This window comes from Cannabis sativa, chromosome 2, assembly GCF_029168945.1.
Source record: "Cannabis sativa cultivar Pink pepper isolate KNU-18-1 chromosome 2, ASM2916894v1, whole genome shotgun sequence".
NCBI classification, from domain to species: Eukaryota; Viridiplantae; Streptophyta; class Magnoliopsida; order Rosales; family Cannabaceae; genus Cannabis; species Cannabis sativa.
The window spans coordinates 27,779,102-27,798,439 of record NC_083602.1 but is presented as its reverse complement, the minus strand read 5'-3'; the positions used below and the strand labels follow the sequence as shown (position 1 = coordinate 27,798,439).

At 34.0% G+C, this 19,338-nt stretch overlaps 1 protein-coding gene across 1 annotated transcript; it reads left to right on the top strand.

Moving 5' to 3' along the window:
• Nucleotides 1-14,235: 14,235 nt before the first annotated feature.
• LOC133034237 (uncharacterized) lies at nucleotides 14,236-18,811 on the top strand. Its single transcript, XM_061109285.1, has 3 exons — nucleotides 14,236-14,394; nucleotides 15,032-15,964; nucleotides 18,143-18,811. The coding sequence occupies exons 1-3, from the start codon at nucleotides 14,236-14,238 to the stop codon at nucleotides 18,809-18,811; spliced, it is 1,761 nt and encodes a 586-aa protein (XP_060965268.1).
• Nucleotides 18,812-19,338: the final 527 nt, after the last annotated feature.

The following is a 19,338-nucleotide window of genomic DNA, read 5'->3' as shown; positions in this document are numbered from 1 at the left end:
CATATGCGTGATGCTTGCATGTTTACCTTAGCAGTCAAGAAGTCACGAATTGACGAGGTAGGATTGAGTTGATCAAACTAAAAAAAAAAAAGAACGAGGGAAAGGATAGTAACGACGGCCTGGATATAGTCGAATAATTTGAAACAGAATCTGCACCGCCTTTAATGAGAATGAATGGTATAGTATTAATTCTCATACAATTATTTATTAAATTTTAGAAAGAGATAAAATAGTATGAACACAAATTAGAGAGAAAACAAAAGTAAAAGTTCTCCCTATTTTTTTTAGGGAATACCTCTTTCTTTCCTAACTTAATTATTTTAATTTTCATTTTATTAATTAAAAATGAAAAAGATAAATATGCCCTTTAAAAATTTATAAACAGAAAATAATTATATGTTTTAATAATGACAATTTTATCAAATTAAAGGATTCCGATTAAACAAAATAATATGATTCTAGTTTTCTTTCCGGACAGTTTAGTAAACATCATAATAAAATATTGTTTCCGATTATTTTCTATTTAAAACTAATACATTTCTCTCATTAATTATTCTGATTCCAATTACAGTTTGGTAAACGCGCCACAAATTGAAAGTTTTTTTCCAGGAGACTTAAAAAATACTATAAAATGATAGAAAGTTTACAAAAATACCGTGATATGGAGTTTTTACATTTATTTTGTACCAATTTTATAAAAATACTGTATTTGAAGTTTCAAAATTATAAAAATATTGTGTTTCAGTAAAATAAAAAAAACTAACCCAAAAACAACTCTAAAATAACTTAACAAACAAAGCTTATTTTACCATTATACCAAAGCTTATTTTATGTGTATAGATATCACTTTTATTTATAAATATATGTTGTAACTAACTAAAATGCATATATATTTTTTTTTCGATTTTTTTTTTCAGGGTAGGCGACTATCACCTCGCCTCTATCTGAGTCCGCCCCTGCTCTTAAACATGTAAAAGATAGAAAATTATAAGAGGAGTGCTCTTAATTTTTTTTTTTCTAATAGAGAGAAAGAGTGATAAGAAAATAAGATATCAAAATATAGACTTATTTTATATATATATTTATATATACAAAGATAAAAATATGTATATAGAGAGAGAGAATTGGAAAAAGTAAAAAAGAAAATAGAGGGAAGAAAAAAAATAAAATAAAAGTTAACAACTGACTTAAAAAAAAGCTGACCAAAAATATATTAAAAAGAGGAAAAAAAAACTTTTTTGAAGATTTAATATATAAAAAACAGTAAAAAAAAAAAATATTAAGTAGGGAAAGTAAAAATGGGAAAAATTTATTCTATAAATGTAAGGTTTAGAAAAAAAAGTTAGAAGCTGTTTGGTTGTGTTCTCAGTTTTCAGAATTGTGGTTTTAAAAGTGAGAACAGAAAACAATTTATTATCATTTCAAAAATTTAATGGTATTTGGTTCACATTTTTTAAAACTCTTTTTACATTTTTTTTTACTAAAAAAAAAAAACAATAGTCTACATCATACCATGATATGGTCCGTCTGGGTCCGGGGTCTGGAGTTCGGGGTCGGGTCAAGTCCAGGGCTCGAGGTCCAGGGTCCGATTCGGGTCGGGGTCAGGGGTTTGGGGTATGAGTTCTAGGATTTGGGGTTTGGGGTTTGGGGTCCGAGATCCCGCGTTCGGGTTCGGAGTCCAAAGTCTGGGGCTAGGATCTCAAGTCTAGGGTTCGAGGTCTGGGATCCCAAATCTGGGGTCCGGATATGTGAGTAAAAATGTAAAATATAATAAAAATTAAAAATTACATTTTGATGTTTTTTATTTTTTAATTTTTTAAAACTTAATTTTTTTTTAAAAAAAATTACTTTTAAAAATTTTGACTAAACGACTCCTATTAATTTTTCAAAGTTATTTTCAATTTTTTAAAAGAGGAAATTAGAATCTATACCCTCTTTATATTGTCCTCTTTTATTTTTACCCTCTTTTTTAAAGTCTATTACTTTTATCTCTTTTTTTAAACATTGTAACAATTTTGTCCCGTCACTTCAAGATACTCTCCATGTGACTCACTTATGTCAGGGCATTTTGGATACAATACATATAAAAAGAGGTATGTTTCAATTAAAAAAAATGTAAAGATAAATTTGGTTAATTCATTAAGGCATTTTTCAACTTACCCTTTTTTAAACTTCAATTAGTATTTGGTGTTAATTTCTTTTTTTTTTATTCTTTATCTGGGCCAATTTGATGTGAGCTTTTCTTCCCAAAGGCCCATTATTAAATCCAATGTAAAATATGAGCCCAATCTAATTAACCCAGATAATTAACGTAGCTCCGTGTCGTTTATCTGGCACTGGAGAGTGGAGAGCTAGAGCTTGAATAGTTTGTTTTGGATTTTTTTATTTTTTTTTATAAAGTTTGTTTTGGAAATTTGACTGGCCTTCTTTGGTAACAACTACTGGACTTATAAAATAATAAATAATGAAAAAGATTTGAAAGATTTGTTCATAACTGAATTTGCATTACTTTCTGTTGGTTTCTCACAATTCACAAACACCAATCTCGATTGTCCCTGCACACACAAACACAAATCAATGCAGAAAACCACAGGAACAACAATTACAAGAAAAATATAAAACAGAATAAAGAACACAACACCAAGTTATGGAGGTTCAACTATGATAGATGAAACGCACTAGTCAAAACAATTACTATAAAACTATGAGCAAATTTCTAATAAATCCATACAGCATTTGCATGTAACACTCTCTAACTCTTCAAAATACCTTATCTTCAAAGTGGTATAAATAAAAATAAAACTCAGAATCAAAGAAATTACACTACATACCTATTTCTCTAATCAAAATTTTACCCAATTTTCCCACAAACTTACATATCTATCTCCAAAGAACATAAATCTATTATGTGAGAGTGTGATATTAGAAAATACTGTAAATCTGTTTATAGCCCTAATTAATTCAAGAGAATCAAACAATAAGATTAAGGAATAGCGGAAGCGTACCGGAGTCTATAGAATCGACCTTTAAATGATATTTAATTGGTATGATCTTCCAATTTGCATCAAACCTTTCTCTGAAACTTTTTCTCTTGGTGATGGGGATACAAGAGTGAAAAGATACGATGCAAATGGGAACCATTACCTGTTATATTACCAACAGACAAAACTGTTGGCAATATTATTGACTATTTCTATTTGGCCCCTCATCAATATAGAAATTGTCCTTATGGTATCCACATATTAAAATCATAACAATCACGCCCTTAAGTCATAAACTTTTTTCAAAATAGACCACATAAATTTGACTTATTTATTTGATGACCCAACACACATTTTATATATACAATTGTGACCCCAATAAATTCTAACAATCTCCCACTGGGTCACATATGTATACATATAAATGTGTTGACCTTATTGAGCTCATAACTTTGTCATCATAACCATAGGCATGTGCAATCTCGTCCATTAACTATATCAACATAGGATCAAAGCGACTTTCGTTGTATCAATCACAACTAAACCCATTAATGGTCACATATATCAACATAGCCAAATGACATAGATCAATCATGATAATGTGGTATGCAAATTACATGCATGGTGATCTATTCATGTCAATTTTCAATTGGTCCTACTTTACTTTATGGAGATCAAAACTTTAGCTTAAATGTACAAAGTGAAATAAACTGAATAACATAATTTCTGATCAGAAAAAATATCCAAATACACATGTTTCATAAAACAAATAAAACACACTAAAGACAAACTCCCACTGAATCTAGATATCCTCATAATCTAAAACACCCATACGAGCAGTGTGCTCATGAAAGACCTTGGGTGGCAAACCCTTAGTAAGGGGGTCTGCAATCATGGAGTTTGTACCTAAGTGTTCTATACAAATCTGTCCACTTTGTACCCTTTCTTTTACAACAAGGAACTTGATGTCAATGTGTTTTGACTTCGTCGAGCTCCTATTGTTGTTGGAATACAATACAACTTAAGTGGTCTTTCAATTCCATCCACAATGCGCAGCCCAGTGACAAAGTTTCTCAGCCATATACCATGGTTGGATGTCTTATAACATGCAACAAATTCTGCTGCCATGGTGGATGAAGCTATGAGTGTTTGTTTTGCACTCCTCCATGATATAGCTCCACCACCTAACAGATATATGTAGCCCGAAGTAGATCTCATACTATCTTGGCATCCCGCAAAGTTGGAGTCAGAATATCCAATGATCTCAAAGTGATCTGACCTCCTATATGTGAGCATGTACTCCCTTGTTCTCTTCAAATATCTCATAACCTTTTTGGCTGCTTTCCAGTGATCAATTCCTGGATTGCTTAAGTATCTGCCTAACACTCCAACAATGTAAGCTATATCCGGACGCGTATAAACTTGAGCATACATTAGACTCCCAACAGCCGAAGCGTAGGGAATCTTTTGCATTTCTTGAATTTCAAGGCTTCCTTTAGGGCATTGTTTAAGACAAAATTTGTCTCCTTTAACAACAGGGGTATCACCTGGTGTACAATCTTGCATGCCAAACCGTTTGAGTACTTTATCGATATAGCTCTTTTGTGATAATCCAAGAAAACCTCGAGAACGGTCTCGATGTATTTGAATTCCTAAAACAAAAGAGGCGTCACCAAGATCTTTCATCTCAAAATGCTTCGATAGAAATCTCTTGGTTTCGTGCAATAAGCCTATATCATTAGTGGCAAGCAATATGTCATCGACATATAGAACCAGAAATATACACTTACTCCCACTAAACTTATGATACACACAATCATTAACAGTATTCATCTCAAAACCAAATAAGAGAACCACTTGATGAAATTTGTGGTACCATTGACGGGAAGCTTGCTTGAGTCCATAGATGGATTTTTTTAATTTGCAAACCATTTTCTTTGGGTCACCAACCACAAAGTTTTCTGGTTGCTCCATATAAATTGTCTCATCAATGTCTCCATTGAGAAACGCTGTTTTAACATCTATCTGATGTAACTCAAGATCAAAGTGAGCAACAAGTGCCATTATTATCCTAAAAGAGTCTTTCGATGAAACTGGAGAGAAAGTCTCTTTATAATCAATGCCTTCTTTCTGAGTATAGCCTTTTGCTACAAGACGTGCCTTAAACCTCACCACATTACCATTTTTATCCCTCTTGGTTTTAAATATCCATTTACAACCAATTAGTTTTACACCTTTTGGTAATGGGATAACTTCCCAAACTTTATTGTCTTGCATAGACTTATTCTCTTCATTCATGGCATCATTCCACTTTTGAGAGTTAGAACTTTCCATGGCCTGATGAAAGTTGATTGGATCATCTTCCATCATTCCAATGCCATCCTCATGTTCTTGAAGATACACTATGTATTCATCTGGATTAATAGCATTTCTTCTTTCTCTAGTGGATCGTCGCAAAGGCACTTGTTCTTGAGGTTGTTGAGTTTGTACCTCTGGGATTTGATTGACTATGTTTGGTTGCTCTTGATCTAAAACTTGATCAATATTACGAATGGAATCCTGAATATAGTCAAAAGCAACTATTGGAATAGGAATCAACTCATCCTTAAGAGGAGTGGTTGATTCTAAATCCTCCTCAAAAACAAAGTCTTTAATCGTATTTCTCCCCCCAAACTCAATATCCTCAAAAAAACTTTACAATTCCCATTTCAAATATATTCTTTACTTTGGGATCATAAAACTTCAAACTCCTAGATCGTTCAGAATATCCAATAAAATAGCTGCTCACAGTTTTGGGTTCCAGCATCTTTTCATTTGGCCTATAAGGCCTAGCCTCAGCTGGACATCCCCAAACATGAAAGTGTTTAAGACTAGGCTTTCGCCCTGTCCAAAGTTCATAAGGTGTTTTTGTAGCTGCTTTAATTGGTACCCTATTCAAAATGTAGGTTGTTGTCTTAAGTGCCTCTCGCCAGAGTGATTCTGGTAAGGTTGAATGACTGATCATACTCCTTACCATATCTTTAAGAGTACGGTTTCGTCTTTCAGCAACACCATTCATGCTAGGAGATCCTGGCATAGTGTACTGTGGGACAATTCCACAATCCTCTAGATATCTGGCAAAAGGTCCTGGACGTTGTTCACCTGAGCCGTCATATCTGCCATAGTACTCACCACCACGGTCAGACCTGACTTGCTTTATTCTTTTGCTAAGTTGATTCTCAACTTCAGCCTTAAAAGATTTAAACACATCCAACACTTGGGACTTTTCATGAAGTAGAAATAGGTACACATATCTTGAGTAATCATCTATGAATGATACAAAATATCGTTGACCATTCCAAGAAGGTGTAGGAAATGGCCCACATATATCTGTATGTATCAATTTTAAGACATCTATAGTTCTTTTCGCACCCAATTTCTTAGTTTTGGTCTGTTTGCCTTTGATGCATTCAATGCAAACATCAAAGTCTGAAAAATCAATTGAATTTAAAATTCCATCAGACACAAGTCGCTCAACTCTATTTCTAGAGATGTGACCTAACCGTTTGTGCCATAAGGAACTTGATTTTTCATTATCCATATTACGCTTAGTACCACGTGATTCAACATTCAAGGTTTCATTATAAGAAGCAGCGGTGTCAAGCAAATATAAGTTGTCATAAACCATAAGAGAACCAGTTCCAACAGTATTTGAATTAATAGATAATCTGAAACAATTGTTTCCAAATGAACAACAATAACCCAATTTGTCCAAACAAGAAATAGAAACCGAATTCCGTCTAAATGACGGTACAACAAAAGTATCTATTAAGTCCAAATAGTAACCAGTACTTAACAACAACCTAAAATGCCCTATTGCTTCCACATTTACCGACTTGCCATTTCCCACATAAATGCTTCTTTCAGCATCATTTGGCTTTCGGTAACTCAGGCAACCCTGCATAGAAACACTGATGTTAGTGGTAGCACCGGAATCTAACCACCAAGTGTTTCCTGGTACTGAAGCTAAATTTACCTCAGAACAGACCAAAGTAAGAAATGTACCTTTCTTTGCTCGCCATGCAATGTACTTAGCACATTCCTTCTTCATGTGTCCTTTCATGTTACAAAAGAAACAAGCATCATCATTATTGGCTTGAGTTTGTTTCTTATGTGCAGGACCTTTATCCTTAGCAGCCTCATTCTTTCTTTTCTTGCCCTTATCCTTAGAGGTGCTTGCCAAATGAGCACTTTCAGTCTTCTCTTGCTTCAATCTTTCTTCCTCTTGAACACAAAATGAAATGAGCTCATTAAGAGTCCATTTCTCCCTTTGGCAGTTGTAACTGACCTTGAATTGACTGAATTGTGGAGGAAGAGAGATAAGCACTAAATACACAAGCAAGTCATCAGAAAGCTCAAGCTTTAGTGCCTTCAACTTTGAAGCAAGGTGAGACATTTCCATAATGTACTCCCTTATGTTTTCCTTGCCCTTAAACTTCATGGAAATAAGTTTCTTTAAAAGAGTACTTGTTTCCGCCTTATCGCTTTTTGCAAAGCGCTTCTCAATTTCAGCAAGGAAAGTTGTGGCATCGGTGACCTCCTCGGACACCGCACCCCTAAAAGCCTCAGGTATGCCGCGCTTAATGATCATAAGACTCATGCGGTTTGAACGGTCCCACTTCTCATAAATCCTCCTTTGCTCGGAGGTACTAGTATCCGTAAGAGAAGCAGGACGATCCATCCTTAATGCAAGGTCAAGATCCATGCAGCCAAGACCAATAAAAATGTTCTCCTTCCAGTCCTTAAAGTTATTACAATTAAGGACCGGTACCGAATTAAGATTAGCAGATAGACTAGCAACAGCTGAAAAAGAACAATACAATTACATAAATAACATGCTCATATAAGAATCCAAATAAAACAATAAATTCAAATAATGGTTAATCCCATCTCAAGATACTAAACACAACATTAATATTAAGTCTTTGGACAGTAATATTAATTGTAAGCGGTACTCTTGTTGTAGTGATCAAATATTGACAATAAATTATGTCAAACAATATGCAATCTTTGGACTAACACATTGTTCACACAAAAATACCTTATAATTGTCACACATTTATCACCACAAACATGCATGAAATTCATCCAAATATTAACTCACCTTTGGGTTAGTTAATAAATTTATGTATCACATACACACAATTATTATAATATTTTAATTAAATTAATCTACACAAAAGATATCACTTTGGTGATATTTTGTTTCAATTAATTTAACTAAAATATTATATATCCTTAATAAACTTTAAACCAAAATTTAAATTTAATTGTTATTGAATTATTATTATTATTACTTTAAAATTATATAATAATAATAATAAAGAAATAAGAATGCTATAATCGCATTCTTCCACAACAGTGAAAAGGACAAACAATATATATAGAATTGAAAAACTGTAACTGATTTACTAATACATATATGCCAGAGAGTAGCAAACGTGATTACTACATTATATATATAATAGTAATCCAAAATCAAAAAACTTAACAGTAGCCGCAGTCACCTTTATATATATTACATTCAAATCAAAAACTTCAATTGCATCTATTCATAAATGATATATATATATATATACACGATGACTTAGCATATATGAATTACACTGACTATAATCAAATAGTCAATTGTACCGCCCATGCCATTAAATATCCTTAAACGATTGAAAACAAAAGCAATATATTTAAATATACATATGCGATTGCTATAAATATATGTGCGATAGCATAAACGATTGAAAAGATGCGGAATCACATATCGATCAATCGCGCATATATATAAACAATTATAACTAATAAAACATGTACTCATCAAATACAAAATAATAATAATAATAGAAGATCAATATTACTATAAATCCTCAAGAATTAATTTAGAGATGTTCTTGATACCACATATTAGGAAATACTGTAAATCTGTATATAACCCTAATTAATTAAAGAGAATCAAACAATAAGATTAATGAATAGCGGAAGCGTACCAGAGTCCATAGAATCGACCTTTAAATGATCTTTAATTGGTATGATCTTCCAATTTGCTTCAAACCTTTCTCTGAAATTTTTTCTCTTGGTGATATACAAGAGTGAAAAGATACAATACAAATGGGGACTATTACCTGTTATATTACCAACAGACAAAACTGTTGGCAATATTATTGACTATTTCTATTTGGCCCCTCATCAATATAGAAATTGTCCTTATGGTATCCACATATTAAAATCATAACAATCACGCCCTTAAGTCATAAACTTTATTTCAATAGACCACATAAATTTGACTTATTTATTTGATGACCCAACACACATTTTATATATACAATTGTGACCCCAATAAATTCTAACATGTGATGATAATTTAGGTACCATACTTATAAAAACATGTATGTTTGAATTAAATTTTATTTGGTAATAAATTTAGTTAATGTATAAAACAAAGGGTTAATTTCACAAATACACAAAAACAACAAAAATACGGTTTCACGGAATTTTAAACATTTTTACAATTTTTTTTTATTTTATTTACATAAAATACGGTCTTTTTATGTTGAAATTTTGTTCATTTATTGTTAATTTTTTGTTATATGTATGTTATTTTTTGTTGTTATTTCCATGTTACTTTTATGCTGTTTTTTTGTTGATTTTTTGTTGTTTTCATGTTATTTTTTGGAAAATCGTAAAAATGTAAAAAAAAATATTCTTTGAATGTAAAAATGTAAATATTTTACAAAAAATGGTACCTTATGTAATTATTCCTAAAACAAAAGGGTACTCTCCAACTTCTCCCTAAAGCCCACTTGTCAAAGCCCATTAAACTTCACCTAATTTGTTTAATTATTTTTCATTTTTACAAAAATACCCTTTTTTTTTGTTATTTCAACATTTTTACTATTATAATTTTATATATATATATATTTATGTTAAGTTTTCAAAAAAATTATCTTAAAGTTTTAAAATTACAAAATATTGTATTTTAATAAAACAAAAAAAAACTAAATAACCTAAAAAAAAACTATAAAACATCGAAAAGACACCTATAAAACAATACAAAAATAACAAGACATTAACCTCGTTACAATATACAAAACAATATAAACTCCTCAGCTTGTTTTTGTATTACGAAATTATTTTTTTACTTAGTTTTGACAACTTAATTATTTTTTTGTATTATTACACTATTTTTTTTTTCATGAAATTTATTTGTTACAACTTCATTCTTTTAACTCTTTTTTTTTCTTCCTTTTTGAGTTAGTGTCAACTAAAATAATAATTTATTTTTTAAAAAATTAAATAAATGGTTACATTAATAATAAAAATAATAAAATCTTTTAATTTCAAAATTAGATGTATAATATAATGGCACTACTACAAAAATGAGTTTCAGTGACATTTGTTGAGTGACTCTAAAATATTTTAGTAACACTTCACTGTGCGTCACTAATGTGGGTGACTGAAAAAATAGTATATAATGACACTTTGGTGGTGTCAATAAAATATTTTAAAATCTCTAATTGAGCGTTACTATAGCCTCATTGAGTGTCACTATATCATAATAATAGCAGCCCATAATGAGTGTTACTATATCATGTTATTTTCAAAAAAAAAAAAAAAATCATCAAAATTTAGAAGGAATATCTGATTTTATGGTTTTTTTCCAAAATTTGTTTTTTATTTATTACCTAATGTTATTATTGTCAATTAGTGTATGAAATTTTTTAAATTTAATTTAATTTTATTTTTTAATTAAAAAGACAATAAACTTAAAACTAAAAAAAAATATATAAAAAAAATATTTTTCCATATAATAATTTTATACAATGTACTGTATGTACAATTCAACAAGCTATTTCTAGCCAAAAAAAAAAAAACACAAAACAAAAACAAAATACACAACAATCATTCAATATTTACAGGAACATTAATTCTAAGTCATAACAATTCAAAATAAGATCCAAAATTCGAAATAGATACAAAGTAAATCCTTAAAAAAACCAAAAAAAACTTTCAATCAATTTTTCTCATCAAACACCGAAGGCCCAACCCCCGCCAAGCAAGATTCGAACCCAGAACTCCCTTTCAAATACCAAATCCGTCAAACGCAAAACAACCAAGACCCACTTGCTTTAACGTCGCCACTTGCATAAATGAGAGAGAGAGAGAGAGGTATAAAGAAACAGAGAAATACACAAAACAAAAAGAGAAAAAAAATAACTTGGGCGCCCCCTTGAACTATCGAGAGAGAACAAGAGAAATAGAAGAGGATCGCGGGAGGTGGAGATGGCCAAAAGTCGTCGAAAGTGTCTTATTGTGATGGAGTCGAGAGCAACGGGCGAGAGAGAGAGAGAGAGATAAATTAGGGGAGAGGGACGAGAAAGAGAAAGCAACCTCAAGGTTTTTCTTGGGCATGGACGGCTGGATAACGTCTAATGAAGGCTGCCGCCGGTGAGGGAATAGAGAATAGAGAGCTCGTGACTTAGAAGATGAAAAGTGACTTTGGGCTTTAAGGTTTCATCCTTTTCCTTTTATACCAAACCTAAATAAATAAAATTAAAAAAAATAAATTAAAAATTTGCTAGGTAATAAATTAAAAATTTGGTCTGCCTATTAATAAAAAAAATATGGTCTACCTTTTTCTTTTTTACATATGGTGACATGCCTGGCGTGACTACATACACATGTCCCAACACGCTTAGCGCGTCACTGTATCATTATTAAATTTATTTAAAATAATTTAAATTTTTTAACATATAGTGACACGCTTGGCGTGACTAAATACACATGTCCCAACACGCTTAGCGTGACTCTATAGGTCAACATTTTAAATAAAAAAATAGAAAATGATGGGTATTATTCTTTAGTGACCCTTCATATTTTTAGTGACACGCATTACAAGAGACTAATATCGTAAGTTTACAGTCTTGTTGTGTGTGTCACTTAAAATCACTTCTAACTCTTTAGTGACCCACACAAAACTGCATGTCACTAAATAGTATCACTAAAAGGCTAAATTGTAGTAGTGTGGGTAATATATAATTAAAAAATAAAAAATTAACTAGATAACAATATAATTTTAATATGTACCCATCTACTAGTAAACTAAAGAAACAAAAAAACTTATCATTGCATTTTACAAAAACGTTTCAAATGAATAAACTAAATATATGCATCTACATCTACCTAGCAATATACATATACAACAAAAAATAATTACATGGCATATACTATAACAAATGCACAATGATAAATAATAAAAAAAAAAACTAAAAGATAATTGTAGAAATAAAAAAAATATTCTAAAAACCACTTTAAACAACTAAAGCACAACATAAAAATAACAAAATAAATACAACAAAGCAATTGTGAAGAATTAACTAAAAATATATATCATAACAAATGCACATAAATTAAAAGACAAGTAAAAATTAACTGTATAACCAAAATGACACATAAAAATAACTATAGAACACATAAACAACAACATAAAAATAATTATAAAAAAATAAGAAGACAACTACAAAGCAATAGAAAAATAATAAGACGTCCACCTCGTTCCAATATGCATATTATTCATAGATTAACTCAGAATTACAAAACATTCAAAAAAATATTACGTTTATTAACCAAGTATTAATAACTCTATTTAAACACAAACAATAAATAAAATGCATGTGTGCAACAAAAATATCAGAATCGCAACGATAACATAACATAACAACAATCCAGCTGTTATACCTGAAATTCTGCTGGCACTTCAGAGAAGGACACGTGTCAACTTGGAAGAATACGAATCAGCGAAATATTAATTATATTTGTAGATGTTAAAATAGAATAACTTATTAAATACTGAACTAGTAGAGTATATTTACAACTCGCTGATTATAAAGTCGTAAGAGAGACAAGGATGTATGAACTACTAATTCACGTATTGACGAGAAACCATTTCGCGTCAGAGACATGATCACATGGATGACATCATTAGTACAAGGCGAGGCACCAACCTTGCCACGTATTAGTACAAGGCGAGGCACCAACCTTGACTGTTAGAACACTTAATGTATAATATACATTATACAAACTAAGCATAACAGTTGTGCGAATCTAAAACAACAGATAGTGAGGCATCCATCTCGCTATAGGAAGGCACACTCGTGGTACTTCACTAATTAGCTCCAGACATCTTTCAATGAGAATTACTACTCCGTCGAGTCAGCTCTCTCAGATAGAAGCTAACATTCAAATGATGTTGACTGCTGAAGTTCACCTTGTCACCAAGAACTGTGATTGTCAGAAGGAGCATTATGTCTTCAATAGCATAAACGAAGAAATTTACATTATCAACCTCGGAAAGACATGGGAAAAACTTTGACTCTCTGCCAGGGTTATTGTTACTATGCTTCTAGCGAAATGTCCGTGAATGACACGCTTCACAACACATTTAATACACGTTTGCACTGACCTAGTAAAAGCGGACCAATCACAGTTGTGTGATTTTCGGATAATAACCGCATTTATTTTACGCGGGACGCAATCTAATCCCACAAATTAAGGGGATTATTGTTGTAAGATATTAGTCTGATTTGTAATTAATTTCCCTCATATGTAACTATAAATAGGAGCAGTTTACACTGAAAAAGGGACGAAAAATTCATTAGAGAAAAAGCCCTAGAATTGTATCAGAAATCTAATAAGATTGACTCGTGGACTATGCAGAATTTTAACTGCAAAACCACCTAAAAAACTTCATGTTCTTATTTTTTCCTTCACTGCTTTTATTTTCTGTGCAAATCCCTCACGATTTAGGCTTTAATACAGTTAACGAAAATCTGTGTTAACAGTTTGGTGCTTTCATTGAAAGCCTTCGTGAAAAAAGCTCAGAAAAAATCCTCCTGATATATATAAGAAAACTTTCTCCATGGTTGAAATCAGAGAAAACGTTGATACTCCTCATGAAAAAACCACTCACCATCCTGGAAAAGAGCCAATGGGCTCTCGAAAGCCTCCCAACTCACAATCTACACGGACCACTCGTTCCAAGAGGACCCAACCTGAGGGTGGCCCAAGATACACGGACCACTCGTTCCAGGAGGACCCAACCTGAGGGTGGCTCAAGTACACGGACCACTTGTTCCAGAGGACCCAACCTGAGGGTGGCCCAAGTACACGAACCACATGTTCAAGGAGGACCCAGAATCTGGGAACAGTGTATGAAGAACCTTAAATGAACATTGGCAGAGCCCAACCCAGGCAAACTGATGAGCATGGTGCCTACGATCCCACAAGATACGTGCCAATCGTCGAGTTGGAAAACCGCCAACTCAGACGTTGCTTGGAGGAGGCAACCCAACGGAATGCTGAGTTGGAACATGAGGCACTCGCGGCAAGGGCAGCACAGAAGAATAACACACAAATTAACCTTATCCTGGAGTGAGAAGACCACGAGGTAGACCTCGCGGCTCACGAACCAGGAGGCAGGAGATAGCTCAGGAGAGCCCTCAGAACGCTCAGGAAGAATAACCTGGGGAAACTGAGGTTCCCCTTGAAATGAACAACCAAATGATCAACCAGAGCCTTCTCACAGAAATGAGAAAAGAAGGCGACCAGAAACTAGGGAATAGGAAATCCCTCATGGAAACGAGGGAAATCCTGGGACACAACCTGGAATACATTGGTCACCAATGAGGCACCGCCAACGTTCTTCCCAAACCAATAGGGAAGGGGCACGTACAAACCCCAGTAGGGGGCACACAACGAACCACACCCAAGGGAGAAGAACAGGACGTGAACAGGCGAGTGTTACCTCGGGCCACACAAGAACCCACAGCCGATCAACGTGAAGAGGAGAAAGTACTCATCGCAACAATGATCGAGAAAGCACAGGCACGAGTAAAACTGCAAGTCACTCAAGGACAAGGTCCATGAGCAGGACGAGGTCCATGAGTAGGACAAAGTCTGTGAGTAGAACGAGGTCAGCTAGCAATTATAACCAACCAGATCTGTGAGAACACTTGAACCAGAAAAAACCTGATCTTTGCCAACAACTCGGTCCAAAGCAAGGGGATCCAATCCAAATGCGAATAGGTGAGTTGGAGGATAAGTTCAGAAGATATCAAGTCGGGGAGCAAGGAAAACAATATGGATATGACTCGGATGAGGAACTCGAGCCATACCATCTAAACATCATGAATACTCCTTTTCCTTGGGGATTTGAAAACCCCCACGTCTCGTCATATGATGGGACCACTGATCCAATCTCGCATTTGAATAATTTCAATACTATAATGCGAGCTAGCAATGTTACAAACAATCTATGTTGTATTTTGTTTCCCACCTGCCCAGTTGGAGTAGCAAGCAGCTGGTTCAATAAGTTTACTCATCATTTCATCACTTCTTGGGAACAGTTGTCTAAGGACTTCAAAAAGCAGTTCCAAGTTGCGAGGGATAGGCGACCCAAAGCATCCTCACTCACCAACATAAAGCAACAGCCTGGCGAGATGCTTAAGGCATACTTAAGTCGTTTTAGCACAGCTGCTGCGAGAGTAAGGAATTTGAATGATAGTACCCAGCATACTGCCCTTCAGGCATGGATCGATACTGATCTCTCCACTGCAGGAAGCGAACTGTGGGACGACCTACAGGGTCCTCCAGTGAAAAACATCACCGAGTTCAACGAGAGGGCTGAGGTGTTTGTTCGAAAGGAAGAAGCTCAAAAAGAGATGAACTTGCTAAAAACTGGCTCGGGAGGCAAACCCAGCTCTATTTCAACAAGTACTATCTCGACTAAAGCTGATAACCCAGGGGCCTCTAGCTCAAAGAGGAAAGACAACTCTAAGGGGTCATCTAAAGACAAGAAGAAACAAAAGAAGCACGACAAGTACGTGCCAGTTTATACCATTTATACCAAGCTTAATGAAACTCGGGAAAACATCTATCTCATGCATGAGAACAAGGTTGCATTTAGTAAACCTGAGCCCATGAAGCACGCGAGGCATAAAAGAGATCCAATCAGATACTGTAAGTGTTGGAATTTATTTTACCAGGATCTTAGATCTACTCACAAGTATGTTTATTAACATCCTAAATATGAACTTTCTAAAATGATGAAATAAACACGTATAAAGTTTAAGAAACCTTACATTGGGTGCAGCAAAATTAAATGACTCCTTCCGTTCAGATCTCTAACCCTTGTATCCTTTCTGTAGCAGAGTATTATCAAGATCTGAACCTGGATTTCTTTCTCTGAATCCTTGATGCTGAAACTCCTTAGCTGATGATCTTTCTTCACGATCTTCCTCACTATGATTGAGGTATTGCTTGCTGTGTGTGGGCACTACTCTAATCACTAAGGTAATTTCGAAATATGAAGGAAGAAGAGAGAGAGAGGGTGGCGGCCAAGGTAGAGAGAGCAAGGCTCAGTTTTTCTGATTCAGAAGTGTAATTTTCCTGAAGCCTTCACTATCTATTTATAGCATTCCACTAGGGTTAGGTTTGAATTATTTGGCATTAAAATAATGAAAATATCAGTTTAAAATGCTTACAAAAGTGGCCGGCCATGGCTTGATGGATTTGGGCCTTGCTTTTTGCAATTTTGCAATTTTAACACTTTTTGGTATATGATTTTCTCAAAAATGCCAATTTTCTAATTCAACCATTTAAATGCCAATTCTAACTATTTAATAACTATAAATAATTATTAAATAATATTGTCATTTATCATATTTATTAATTGAACCATACAAAGTATCATAATTAACAAATATGCCCCTAATAACTCTTTCTTTACAATTTCGCCCTTACTTAGTTAAAATTTCACAAATAGACATAGTCTAATTTGAGAATTATAATTGATTAATCAAAACCAATTACATGAGTCTTACAAACAATATTATCTCAACTAGTGCGGGGACCGTGGGTCTATATAACCGAGCTTCCAATAAGTAGATCAAGAATTTAGCACTAAAATTCACTAACTTATTAATTCTTCGTTGAATCCACGCATAGAACTTAAAATTGCACTCTCAGTATATAGAATGCTCTATATGTTCCACCATATAGACGCATCATTAGTTATCCATTGTTATAATCATAATTTGATCAATGATCCTCTATATGAATGATCTACACTGTAAAGGGATTAGATTACCGTAACACCCTACTATGTATTTTATCCTTAAAACACTTGACCCCGTATAAATGATATTTCAGCTTATGTGAAATGAGTACTCCACCATTTATGTTCGTTTGGTCAAGCTCGAAGGAGATCATCCTTTGCTTACTATTCGCCAGATAGAAGCTATAGATTCCATGTTTATGCTAACGCTCCCACTCAATTGCACTACCGTGTTCCCAAAATGTACGTATCACCCTGACCTAAAAGTAGGCTTAACTAACAAATCAAAGAACACGAATAGCCTTTCAAGATTGAGCCTAATCATAACAGGATTAAGAACATTTTATCTAGGATAAACTTAGAACACGAATAGCCTTTTAAGATTGAGCCTAATCATAACAGGATTAAGAACATTTTATCTAGGATCAACTTGGCGATATTGACTTGAATAGATTTTACGGTAAGTTTAATTAAATCTAAGTGAAAGTTCAATATCGATCCCTTCCGATGCATACTCCATGCATCCAACCTGAGCTTTACTTTAACCAATGTTCTGGAAAGAACATAGCATTTCTCCAAATGCAAGTAAACTCTTGTTGTAGATTATCATATCAGTAAAACCCTTGTGTCTGATAAATCTAGGAAACTTTATTCACATAGTCATGTTTACTTTCCAATGTGATGACAACACAATAAACAGGATCAAGTATGTGAAAATGGTTTAAGATGAATTTATAAATCAAATAGACAAGCAATTGATAAAGTGAACCAAAACATACACAAATGAATGAAAAATACTTCTGTTTCTTTATTGATGTTGAATAAAATAGATTACATTGAAATGGAGTTTTATTTAGGGAATAAAACCTAACAGTAAGTACCACACGAGGACAAATGAGTGTCGTCAGTTGAAGGATGAGATAGAGAGTCTCATCGCACGAGGACCTTCAAGCAATATGTGAAAAGGCAAGGCAATGGACATAACTAGCCCAATTTGCCCAACAACCCAAGTAACCAGGGATTACAACCTCCTCTTGTTAAGGGAGAGGATATCCTAGTTATCTTCGGAGGGCCACATATTGCAGGAGAAAGCAATAATGCCCAAAAGAGGTACATGAAGGAAATGAAGAACTCGCAGTCTGCCTTTTCTCTAGAACCTTCCAAGAAAGTAAAGACAGAAGAACCTCCGATTATAATTTCGCAGGAAGATGAAAAAGATGTGAGGTACCCTCACGTCGATCCATTGGTAATCAACATCCAGCTCGCTAACAAGAGGATAAAAAGGGTGCTAGTGGACAGCAGAAGTTTAGTGAACATCCTTTACAGGAAAACACTGAAAAAGATGGGGCTTGACAAAGCTAAATTAAGACCGTCCATGGTAAATCTTTATAGATTTACTGGCGACAGTGTCGCTAGTCAAGGAATAATCAAGCTCACATTAACTTTGGGCAAAGTGCCTTTATCCACCACAATAATGCAAGACTTTTTGGTTGTCGACATGCCATCAGCCTACAATATATTGTTGGGTCATCCAACATTAATTGGACTAGGGGCAGTTACTTCGATTAAGCACTTATCCCTAAAGTTTCAGACACCACTAGGTGTGGGAGTAGTGCGAGTGATCAAATGCTGGCTCGCGAATGCTATCACATTAAGTTGTAGCACAGAAAAGCCAGTTACCAGCTAATGGCAGTCTTGACCGAAGAAGGCGAGAAGAAGGATGAAGATCTTGATCCTCAGATTCAAGATGAAAGAAACTTATTAAAACCAATTGAAGAGTTGGAAGATGTTGTTCTAGACCCAGAAAATCCCACAAAGTGTGTTTACATTGGGAAAAACCTGGATGAACAATTGAAATAGCAGCTAATAAGTTTTTTAAGGGTGAACCATGATCAGTTCGCCTGGAGCCATGAGATATGATAGGGATTAACTCTAATATAATCTGCCATCACTTAAATGTCGATCTAGACTACCCAGGAAAGAGACAGAAGAGGAGGCCCTTAAATTCTGAGAGGCAAGGGGCACTCAAACAATAAGTGGATAAGTTGTTGGTCAACGACTCTATACGCGAGGTATTTTATCCCTCGTGGATAGCCAATCCTATTCTCATCCCAAAATCCAATAGAACTTGGAGAACTTGTACTAATTTCTCTAATCTGAATAAGGCGTGCCCAAAGGATTTCTTTCTACTACCCAAAATTGACTAGTTAGTGG